The sequence below is a fragment of the Peromyscus californicus genome, unplaced genomic scaffold (genome assembly GCF_007827085.1).
Source record: "Peromyscus californicus insignis strain IS unplaced genomic scaffold, ASM782708v3 Scaffold_12__1_contigs__length_115047231, whole genome shotgun sequence".
NCBI lineage: Eukaryota > Metazoa > Chordata > Mammalia > Rodentia > Cricetidae > Peromyscus > Peromyscus californicus.
Window position 1 is genome coordinate 97171094 of NW_026294413.1, and position 12983 is coordinate 97184076.

General features: G+C 38.1%; 1 protein-coding gene across 7 annotated transcripts in view; it reads right to left on the reverse strand.

The window, feature by feature from the left end:
- The window catches only part of Ccser2 (coiled-coil serine rich protein 2), a 135436-nt gene that overhangs the window by 37442 nt on the left and 85011 nt on the right, over positions 1–12983 (reverse strand). For all 7 annotated transcript variants that reach the window (XM_052733989.1, XM_052733996.1, XM_052733994.1 and 4 more), the window contains one exon: positions 4876–5071. In XM_052733989.1, the coding sequence (XP_052589949.1) occupies positions 4876–5071 (196 nt within the window). The remainder of the gene's footprint in view (positions 1–4875; positions 5072–12983) is intronic.

Below are 12983 nucleotides of genomic sequence, written 5' to 3' on the forward strand. Positions count from 1 at the left end.
CCCAGAATGTCAACTTTGTGCTTAAAACTCCCCTTGAGAAAGGCTCAGGACTGCACTCAGGCCAAACATTCAGTGCTGTCCCAGCTGGCTAATGAAGACTTCCTATTGGCTTGAACCTGTGTCCAAGTAATCTTCTTCGGTGTATACCTCACAACAATAACTGCCCACAGCAATTCACAGATTCAGTAAGTCCCTACCAAAATGCCTGACTTCCTTCAGAAAATTAGTAAAATCAATCCTAAAATGTATATGAAACCACAAAAGTACTTGGACAGTCAAAGTAATTTTGAGCACACTCTTGATAGTAGGAAATACACTTTAATGTTTGGCTTGATGCAGAGAACCTACCTCATGAACTTCAAGAAACTTACTGATCTTAAAAAATGTACTTCAAATTCTAGCACTCAGGATTGATGCATTGGTCATTGAGTTCAAACCAAGTCTGGTCCTCTTAGTGAGTTCACCACCCTGGAAGATATTGTGTGTGTGTGTGTGTGTGTGTGTGTGTGTGTGTGTGTGTGTGTGTACACACACATATATAGTCTCAGTGAAAAACAGGAAAGAAAGAAAGAGAAAAAAATGGTAGCACTTACAACAATAAATCGTTCAGTTTATTAGAAGTAAACTTAATAAAACTAAACTAATCTATAAAATATTGCTGAAAAAAATAAAGAACTAAATCAACTTACCAACATACCATGTTCATGGACATAGAGATATTCTAAGGGGTCAATTCTTCCTGCCATATACTTACTGGTTCAATGCTACTCCCATCAAATCCCAAGAGACTTTCATATGATCTAACAAATGAAACCAATACTTTACAGAAAAACAAAATACTAGGATTACTTAGTGGGTAGAAAAGACACCTCAGCACTGAGGACTGGCAGCAACACAAGGTTTAGGTTCAATGAGGAAGAAAGGCAGGAAAGAGGGAAAGGGATTAGAGAGGAGAGAAAAACTTCTGCATCATCTGCACCAGGAATATATGAGAAGTGAACATTTGTCACAGAACGACAAACTAACAAAAAATCTACCCTTCAGACTACAACAGAAGCCAGGGGAGCTGGAGCATACTTCACTAACAGCAAGAGGACTATGAGCTCTGGGTCAGCCTGGACACACAGTGAGACCCGATCACCAAAAGAAGCTGAAAAGGGGTGGGGGGAAACTATATAAAATGTGTATAGGGAAAGCTAGATTCTGGTAAACAGGAATCTGCAATCAGAAAGGATCACACTGGGACCTTTATCTGTGTTTCATTTCTCAACGTGGGGTACTAAGTGTCAAACAGTTTCACATTTTCCATGTCTGAGCCCTCCTACAGTACACAGTCTTTATGGATGTTCATATGTGCTTTTGTTCCTGGAGTGATGAGAACTGTGTGGTGACAGGTTTTACCATCTATGCTCATGCTCATGCATTTAGTTTTGGCAAAGAAGTTACATTCAGGAAAACTGAACTTTATATTAGTAGCGCTTTACTACGTTTTTCTATGCATTCCTTCAACATTTTCTTTGAGGTTGATTCATGCCTGGCCCTATTTTATTCACTTTAATGTCTCCACTGACATTACAAATCATACCTTCTCTCCCCTCATCCTTCCTTGCCACACCCCCATTTTTGGTTTTTTGCCACCAAGAAGTAACCATTCAGTATGTTCTAAACTCAAAGTACCACCCAGGACACTGCTGCTCTCACTATTTTCTTTGCCTGCCCCTAAATACTTAAGCGCATGGTGCATTAATATGCACGTGCCCAGAAACACACACACACAGAGAGGGAGAAGAAAAATTCCTGGTTATTTCTCAATATTGGAGTGACAGGAAATATGGAACACACAGTTATATGTCACAGTTGGCATTTCATAAAAACTATTGCATATTCTTTTATTTTATTCTGAAGACAAGCATCCCAGAGGAGACAGGGCATGAATCATAGAGACCAAATATATTGCAACCCAAATAAAATGTCACAAAAAAGTATTATGGTGTTTTTCCATTACTCTATCTTAAATTCTTCATTTCCTGTTCCAAGATCGAAACAGAGCTGAATGTGGTAATATGATAAAAGCAAAGGAACTCATGAGAAGATGACAGCGACATGCACAACGTCTCAGGAAACCACTGGAATGTCTCCTAGAACTCGATGCCAACATGCTTCATGATAGACTCAGTCATTCCATTCAGGTACAAAAAAAACAAGCGTGCATAAATGTCCAAAGACATGTGCTAGGACACTGCAGTGGCACTTGTCACAAAAACCCAAACTGGAAACCTGCCCAATGCCTGTCAACTGTAAAACAATGAAATACCTGTATAATACAATATTCAACAGCACTGAGCATGGGCACAAAACATAAACAATGACTCATAAATACAGTGTTGATAAAAGAAGTCAGATAGGACTACTACATGGTTTCACTTCATTTCCAAGTTCAAAACAGGCGAACAGACTGACTTTTTCAGAACCAAATAAATAGTCCCACGTTAAAACAGAGTAATGAGCTGTAGCAGAGATTCTGTTCAGTTAGTGCTCTACTTCTGGATGGGTGCTGACCACAAAAGACATTTCCAAGTGTGAAAACCCAATAAGATAAGCACTCCCACATGTGTACTATGCTCCAGCCAAAAGCCTTTGAAGCAGGCTACAGGAAATTAAAGGCATCATTATATTTTTTCATCATATTCCCATAGTCTCCAAGTTCAGGATTTAAAAATACCATCAAGATTCCATAAATTGTGCAATAAAACATACAAAATATTAACTTAAAACAATGAAATGCAAAGCCATAGTTTAAAAGTGCACTCTACACAAACACACACACACACACACACACACACACACACACACACACACACACACACACACGGGTGACCCCGACAGACAAATCTCTAACTGGAAACAGTGGATATATCTCCAGTCTATGGCAAAATGAAGTCATGCATAATGGAACTACGGAAACTATGGTCATACAACATAACCTGTTTATCCAATAGGCTGAGGTATAAAAAGTGATTAAAAATCTATTCCATATTTTTGATTAAGCCATCACACAGCATGTGAGCTTTTAAAAACCACATATAGGCTTCATGATGATTTTTTTTTTTAAGTAAAATTAAAAGGGGCTGCTGAGCAAGATGGCTCAGGAAGTAAAGATGATCTGAGTTCGACGCCTGGAACCATCATGATAAGGATAGAGCCAATTCCTGAAAGTAACCCTCTGGTCACCACACAGACATGATCATACACCCACACCCCGCAGTCACACAGACGCATACATATTATTTACACAAACATAATAATAATAATAATAATATTTTTTAATTAAAGGAAAAATGTAAGAGACAGTTATATGAAATCTTAGATGCCAGTTTTTAATTTATTTTGCAGCTGGAAAACTCTAAAGATATCCTAAAAATCTTCTGCAATTTTAACCTCACAATTTTGTTTTCACTACATAAAGAACAAGTCCATTTGGTCAATGTGAACTCCCTAACATTAGAGACTATAGGGACAGAAAAGAAGCACTCAGGGCTTCACAGCTTCGCATACATGAAGTTCTTCAAAGAAGACAATCCCTATGATACTGGTCACCAGCTGCCAATGCACCCTCTTTTCAGATATCATCTATACTTTATTACTGGACAGGGTCTGGTCTTATCAGTTGATATTTAATAATGCTTCATCATTGAGGAATATACCCTAAAACAATGACTAGCTCACAAAAGATATTTAGTATATTTTAGCTATTTCCTACCCTTTTCTACTGCATTGTACTTTTGAAACTAAAACTCATGACCAGAAAATCTTCCTCCCAGACCAGCCAGCAAAGAAACACTATGGAGCAAAGACTATCTGGTAGTTACAGTTTATCTAAGTTGAAATCTTTATATCTGGACATTTCCATCATAGAATTCTTGTATGCTTAGGAGGAGTCCAAGCACCACAGATTCCAAAAAGATACTTTCTATCCTCTTTTCCCCAGGCTCAGCACACAAAGCTTCTTTTCAATAAATTTTCAATAGCCATAGTAGTCCAGAAAAGCCAGAACCAAGAAACATGAAACAACATACATTACAAAGAATTGTTACTCTCGGAGTCAACTGTTAGAAGCCTTGCTTTACTTTCAGCTAGCCTTTACTGAGCAAACAGATGAGTCTGGTTTTGGTGGCCAAAAGGAATTCTAAGACTTCGGCCCTGTTCATATGATGCAAAGACATACCATCCTGAGAAAGGTGACCCAGACAGCAAACTGAGAGAGGTCAGCCTGTTCTTTCTCAACCACAGTTTTTAAATATGGCTAGAATACCAAAGGCAAAAAAATAGATTTAAAACCACATAAAAGCTATGCACAGTTTAAAATTGGTAGTCCATTCCTTGTTCATCTGCTAACACTAAATATTTACACAAAGAAGGTACTCTTGAATCACAAACTGAGACTTTCCATCAGCATATCCTGTGACTTCGTTCAAGCCCTATTGCTACTGTGGGTCTAGACTCTCTAAAGAAAACAGGTACTGAAAGTCTCAAACACAAATCAAAGGAATCCTGTTTGCCATTAAGCAGAAATTACATTAGTTACTGAATACCCAGCACGTTTCTGGTAACAGACTGTTCAATTAACCACTACACTTCTAATCTTTCAGCAACCTTATAATAGAAGTATTGTCTATGCTAAGCTTTCTTTTCATCTCTAAAAAGAGTTCTGTGTTCTTTCTCTTCTTGTCTTATGGTGCTGGAGATAAACTCAAAGCACGTACTATTTATAGCCTTTGTTTCTACCAAAAACTAAACATGTTAGAAACACAAGTAACTTTTTTAAAAAGCCAATCTGTGTTCAAGGTGGAGCTGGAGTAATCATTACGTACTCACCTGATGCAACAGACGTTTGAGTTTGAGTAACTGAGTTTTTACAGCTGTGCAGTCCTGGACCATGTGCCGGAGGGTCATCTCATCCAGTATCACTGTGTTGTCTGGCACATCTACAAACATCTTCTGAGCCTGGAAAAAGGGGGTCCCTCCATAGCTTTCAAAATGACCCAAAGGGGATTCTCTATAAGGAGAGCCTCTGGAAGGGTGGGGAAGAAGGAAGGAAAAGATAAACAATTTAAGAAGAAAGAAAGAAGGAAATGTACAGCATTATTGTAGCAATCTTTACAAATCAGTCCCACAATGCCTTTGTACTCATTTCAGTCACTGAATATTCCCAGTAAAAAATGCAATTCCTTTAGCTGTTAGTAAAATTGTTATCTTCTATGATTGCCTAACTCCACTCACTTCACATGTTTCACACATTGGATGAATAAACCTTCCTGAAGAGTCAAAAGAAAAAGAAAATACTCTTGACAAGGCTCTAGCTGTTAGAACTATGCTCACCTTTTCAGCTTCTGACTTGGGGTGGTGTCTTAAATGGCACACCGTTCTAGATCCATAGCTAAGTAATGAAGCCACAATAGTTTCCAATGTAGACACACTTAAGACTAGCATCTCTTCAATGTCCCATCAGTTAAAGCTAATGAAGTTATTCTGCTAATAAATCATCTTTACTAATAACAGTTTATGCAAGGTTTACAAATCTAATGTACACCAAATATTTCCTAATCTCAAACTACAGTAAAAAAATCAAAACCTACTCTTTGAGCCATGACTAGAGTGCTTGCCCAGCATTCACAAGACCTTGGGCTTGATTCTCATCCCCACATAAGCTGGGTGTGTGGTCCAGTCCTATAATCCCATCACTCAGGAGGTAAAGGCCAGAGGATTAGGAGTTTAAGGTTATCCTCCTTAGCTACACAGCAAGTTTGAGGCCAGCCTGAGTTCCATGAAAACCCGTCTCAAAAAAAAAAAAAAGTCTATCTTTAAAACTTCTAGCCAGATGTAGTATTAACGTTTATGCTTGGAATCACAGACCTGAGGCAAGAAGAATGGGAAAACAAGGCCTTCTTGAGCTACAAAGCGAAACCCATCTCAAAAACTAAGAATAAAAAAAGTTGAATTCTCTTTCATCCCATAATATCCATGCAGAATAAGAGAAAAACTAAGGATAATATATTTCATAGGAAAGTAAAATATAATGTATTAACCAGAACTGATAGCTTTAAAGTTACTGTATCCATATTGCACATAATTGCAGATGGTTATTAAAGTATGACAAATACATGAAATCTCAATATTTAACATAGTACACTAAGAAATGATTTCTCCAATATGATGGCCATTGTCACATATTAGAAATAAAGCTAAATTCTGTGTATTAAATATGTAAAAATCAGTGTGTTGGATTTCAACCATCATGAAGAGAAATATATAGTATCTACTTAAGCCTCTATTTTTCAACAAATATTCCCAAATTTTTCTCAATATTTATTGTAGGACATTTTCATAAGACTGTTTTTCTCTGAAACTACTAACTCAAATTCCACTGATGTTGTTCTAACCCAAGTCAAAAATTTTCATGAATTGTTAAACCATACATAAATAATATTTTATTTGATGCTATAATTATATATATTTTCATCAATTTTGAATTTTAAATTATGAATTTTAAGATTTCAAACATCAGTAGATTAGTATGAATTTACCCATCTATGACTCCACTCTGATGAAAAACATCTACTAGTGAGAAACTAACAAGAATCAAGAGAAAAACCCGGCAAGTAAGTAGCAGACATGAAAATAGCTGCACTTGAGGGAGTAATGGCACAGGCCTGGGGATATCCCTAGGGTAGTGACATCTTAGGACAGACTGTAAAGTAGGAAGTTACAGTTTGAAATGAAAGGCTAAGGCTTCATAGGGGGGAGAGAGAAGGGCAATTGCTCAAAGTAAAAGGAGAATCTCAAATGGCTTATGAGAACACAGACAGACTCCAGTTTCTTCTTCAACCTCTTTCCCCAAACTACCTCCCTACACACATTTCTTTGTTTGTTTGTTTGTTTGTTTTTCGAGACAGGGTTTCTCTGTGTAGCTTTGCACCTTTCCTGGAACTCACTCTAGTCCAGGATGGCCTCAAACTCACAGAGATCCGCCTGTCTCTACCTCCTGAGTGCGGGGATTAAAGGCATGCGTCACCACCACCCGGCTCCTACATACACTTCTTAACAGCTCATTACCCATAATTCCCAAAGTACACTACAAAGTGTCCCTCATTTCTAAAGGACATATTCATTTTTTCAGTGATTCTTGCTGGTCCACACATCCTGCCCTCCCTCCACTCATACACATCAGCAACTTCTCCTCATCTGCAGTCAGGTGATACTTCCTTCTGGGAAAGCTTCCTTAATCCCCTAAGGTAGGACCATTGTGCTACTACAGGTAATTTTATAGAGCTCAGTACTGTGTCCTCTTCGAGTATACACCACAATACACTGGGTATGTTTTTCGTGCCTGGCAAATTGTACACTTCATGAAGAAAAGACTAAATTTTTACTCCTTTGATGTGCATAGGGATTTACTGCTATTACTGCCTGGTACTAAATGAGTAAGAAGAATGGATTTTTAACTACCAGTTTTTTGTTTGTTTGTTTTGTTTTTTTAAGCATTCATCTCTAAGATTTTAAAATTCTATAGCTATGACATGGGGAAAAAAGCACTCTTTAAAAATTACAATTTAGGGCTAGAGAGATGGCTCAGTGGATAAGGGAACTTTTGTTCTTGCAGAGGACCTGGGTAATTCCCAGCACACACGTTCTCATAACAATCCATAACTCCAGTTCCAAAGGATCCATGGCCACATTCTACCCTCTGCAGGCCTAAGGTACAATACACATATGGTAGACATACATACATGTAAGCACAATATGGGTATGAGAAGCGTTGGGAGAACAGGAAGAAATGCGTAGGGAGGATTAACCAAAACAAAGGATGCATTAAAAAGCCACATGAAAACCTATTACTTTGTAAATGGGGGGGGGGTTTAAATGGAGGTACCTTGAGTGGGTAGGTGTGCTGGTTTGAAAGAAAATGACCCCCAAAGGCAGTGGCACTATTAGGAGGTGTGGCCTTGTTGGAGGAAGTGTGTCACTGGGGGGGCGGGCTCTGAGGTCTCATATATGCTTAAGCCACACCCAGTGAGAGAGACTACTTCCTGTTGCCTACAAGGCAAAATATAGGACTCTCAGCTCCATCTCCAGCACCATGTCTGCCTGCATGTCACCATGCTATACCATGATGATAATGGACTAACCCTCTGAAAATGTAAGTACCACAATTAAATGTTTCTCCTTTATATGAGTTGCAGTGGTCATAGGTGTCTCTTCACAGCAGGAGAAACCCTAAGACAGTAGGTAATGCTTCCTTAAGAAGAAATGAATTATTAAATGAAAATCTCAGTAACAGGTATGGGATACCTCCCTGTGAGTCAGGGAGGTGCAGAGGTTCACAAAACAATACAGGCTATTAATTACCATTATTCTTGTTTCCACACTATAACCTGATGGCAAGATCCAGTTGCTGAAGACAAAACACACTTTGGTTGTAGGACAAAAAAAAAAAAAAAACACATCAAGCTGGAGCTGACCTGGAAACTTCTTCCCTGCTAGCCAGACCTGGTTACTAGAGTATAATGTTAATCAGTGGACTTACTCTGTGGCAGGCCCTGCATGCTAAAATACTGACCTGTCAGGAACCATGTGCCCACTGGTGCAGCATCTGACAGTTATGAGGTGGCTAACAGCCTTCTAATTGGAATCAAGGCCTGTTCCACAGGAGAGAATTCATGCCTGGTACAATAAATCTGGTCAAAAGCCCATGGCTGTAGAGGTCATAGGGTAGAACCTACTACTATTGTTCTGCTAAATGGACATGTAGTCAAACTACCTTCTAAATATCTGTTAACACCAATAAATTACTGTTGCTCTCACCCTTGGTCAGAGAAGCTTCTTACTGTAGTGAGTAGCAAACAATGGGAGATGCACAACTGGTCACAGTGCTAGGAGTGATGGTTGAGCTCAGTCCTAAACAGGACATACATATCAACCCTGCAAAGGCTCTGCAGAAGAGAAGGGTAGAAAGAATGCAAGAGGTGGAGGATGGAGACGGATGCTGTGGAATGCTGTCTTGTGGACAGGACATGACCACGGCACTCATGAATTCACAGGAGCGATGGTTACCTGCACAAAATCAAACATGTCAGCATTCCAGTAGGGACTGGGGAAGGGCTCATGAGACTCCACCCCTAGCTAAGGAGCTATCTGCAATTGATGGCTGTGGGGGAGGCCAAGTCATTTTTCTTTAGGGTTTGGCTGATGTTAAGTTGCCACGATTCTAGTGGATAGCTTCACACTCATGTTCATGCCAACAGCACTAACTGGACTCAGAGGTTATTTTAAAAAAGAAGAAAAAAAAAAGAGGAGGAGGAGGAAGAAGAGGAGGAGGAGCAAGAAAGGAAAATAAATTAAGTTGAGAGGGGGAATTGTTAGGGAATCCATGAGGAGCAGGTAGGAGTGGAGTACTGGAGTAGACATGACTAAAATATGCTGCACGCATGCATGAAACTGTCAAAGGATAAATTAAAGATAGTCTAAAAGTTGTCCTCGTTAAAAACATACTACCCTTATTATTCTGCCCCAGGGTAAAAGAAAGACAAGAGAGGAAAGCCACTAAGGAGGACTAGTGAGCTCTCTGCAGCGTGACAAGAATGAACACAGGACTGCACTGGCTTCAGAGAAATGAATGGGTTCGCAGAGGTGAGAGCCATTTATGCCTGGAACTCAGGAGTTTCAAGAGAAGACTAAAGAAGTATTCATCACTAACTGCATATATGAATGAAGACCTGCCACCTAGAAAAGGCACATTAAAGAGCCTGCCCTAGCCTTGGATTTAGATTCAAATTCTAGCTGACAATTGCCACTAAAAATGCTAATTAAAATATAAGTCCTTTAAAAACAGAGTCATATTTTATTCATTTTTAAATTACTTGCACAGATCTTGAGTTGGAAGTCTCTGCTATTACTTATCAGCTATACAACACAGGGCAAGCGACATAGTTTCTGTATATTTCATTTTTCTTGCCTATAAATTAATGAGGATAGTAACATAATTACTTCTCTAGGTTGGCATAATGATTAAATGAAGTAATATGTTAAAGTTTTTAGAATATTACATGATATATACTAAATATTAAATAAAACCAAATTAATATAACACTACTAATAATTTCCAACTTCCTTTGGAACAAAAATGTCAAGAGTACTAAGGAGCCACCACATCCCTTTCATTTATTTTCATCAACTGTAAAAATATGGACATCAACATACTGGGTTTATAATTGTGTTTTGTTGCTAAACCATCTGATCATAAGATTAAACCTCACTAGAGGAACATCTGAAGACTGGTGGGGAAACACAGACATAGCCAGGAAGGCTGGGAAGCAGCAGACATGGAGGGAAGAGAAAGCAAGCATGTGATGGAAAAGTTAAAGAGAGACTGCAAGACAGGAATGCAGTGACAGTCTTGAGATGATGCTATTTACATATGACAGAGATCCTGGAAACAGCAGAGAGGTGCTAAAATCACTTTCTAAGAGGAAAGCTTACATCCAGGAGCAAGATAATAAAGAGGGTGAAAAACAGGCATGAGAAGAGGGTGCTCTACCCACAGCACCCCACTGTTCTTCAACAGGGATAATTAATTCTACAGCTGTGCACAAGCCAGCAGTCACAGATTCCTAAGAGTAGAATCAGATGATAGCAAAACAGAAGACCGGAGGCTCTGGCATGACCACAATCTATGACAGCTGTATGTCAGTCACAGAACCTATGGACAGTCACAGGGTGACAGATAAGAATTCCACTAGTAATGATGTAGGCAAGGGCAATAATTAGTTATAGAAGCACAGGATGAGAAATAAATGCCCACCATCACCAGTACCATTTAATATTGTTCTATGTATCAGCCAATTAAATCAAGGGGGAAAAAACCCCACAGGATTTAGGGAAGCCAGAAGAAAATGTCTTTAAGTGGTTATCTTTGTTTTAGAAATCCAAATTGAATTTGAAGCATCACTTGCCATCCAACCCACCAGCCTAAATAAAAAACAATCACATTACTGAAGAATTATCATAATTTTAAAGGGATCATCCCAAATTATATGCATATCTATAACTTAGTTTCTTATTCTTCCCTACTTTCAAAATACCTTGACTATGAGGATTTGTAACTTTGTACTTCAGACTGGCAGGTGCAGACATGTGTATGTGAGCTTTATGAGAGTTTTTTTTTATTTTCTGAGTCACAATTTTGATTTCAAATTTAATCTTTAATATTTTTCTCATCACTAAAAAACTTCCATGTAGAAGTTAAATATGCATGCTTTATGGTAACAATTTTATTCTTTAAATGCTAGATGACACAATCCGCATCAATATTCTAGGATGTTACCTTGTGGATACCACTGAAGTGATCTGATAAGTAAGAAAAAGAACAGCCAAAACTGAGACTCACCAACTTTGGGACTTCCTATCTGAAGCTGTGATAATCACGATAGTAAGGAATTGCTGAACAAACAGAGAAAACATGAAAATAAGGAAACAGTCTAGAAATGGATTCATAAATGGAGTCACCTCCTCTTTGAAAAAGCAGCAATGGCAATTTAATAGATGATGGCCTTTTGAACAAATGAAACCAAGGAACAAGATATCTATATGCAAAAGAAATGACCTTCATAAAAATGAATCCAAAATCAGTTAACAGACCTCAATGTAAAATGCACAAATATAAAATTCCTATGGTATAGGATAAAAACCCTAGAGTATCTTGGGTTTGCAAATGGTTTTAGACACAGCGTGTGTGTGTGTGTGTGCACAAACACACATATTCCAAGGAAGAAGAACAGTACCGAAGCTTTATTTCTAAAAGTCCTCTGCAAATTTTACAAATAAAAAATACCATTTAGAAAATTAGAAAAACCACAGATTAGAAAAAGTATTTCCTATACACGTATGTGATACAGGACTAGTATCTCAAATACACAAAACTCAAAATTCAAAAATATGAAAATAACTCAACTTAAAAATTGGCAAAGATCTGGACACCTCAGCAAAGAAGAGACATGGATGGAAAACAAGCATCTGAAAAAAAGTGTTCAGCATTCTATATAATTAGAGAATTATAAACTAAAACAAGAAACCACTACATGCCAAATGGTAAATGTCCAAAGCACAATGCCTAATGCTGGTGAGGGTGTGGGCCACCAGGAGCTCCCATTCACTGCAGGCAGAAATGCAAAGTGGCAACAAGCCATAGCAATAACAAATCCTGGAGAGGGGAGATCTGATTGGAGTATCTTGCCTATTTTAACTATTTCTCTTTCAAACTTCTTGAAGAATGATAGTCACTTAATTCTTAATGTGACAGATAATGGGAAGAGGAAGGAGAAAACGAGTGGTGGAAATAAACTGGAGTGCTGATCAGAAATTTCCAAAAACTAATGAAATATTAATTTACATATCCAAGAAACTCAAGGGGATGATAAGCTAAAGGAGAGACAAAACTAAACACACCATAATCCATCTGTTGGAAATCAAAGTGAGTGTTCTTTAAATGGCAAGGAAACTGACATGTGCTATGGAAGAAATGTTAAATAAGAGTTGATTTGTCATCAGGAAGCAAGGGGTCAAAATTATGCAAGGGTGAAAAATTTACAAGAAAGACTATCAGCAAAGCATTCTACATCTAGCAAAGCAATCCTTTAAAATATAGGAGAATTAAAAAAAAAAAAGACACTCCAAGTAAATAAAAACTGTGAGAATCTGTTGTTGGCCAACCTTCCTTCCCTACAAGATACAGTGACAAAGGAGAATTCAGTACCTCCATAAGTTTGCCTTCAGCAACTAACATCAAACCAGCAGACCAACAAGGAACCAAAGAACTTAGGCAACAACGCACACTAAGACCTAACAAACATCTATAGAATACCTATAGATATTACATTAGTAATAAAAATATTGCCATAAAGTAAAGCTCAGATCTAATTAAAAGTCAG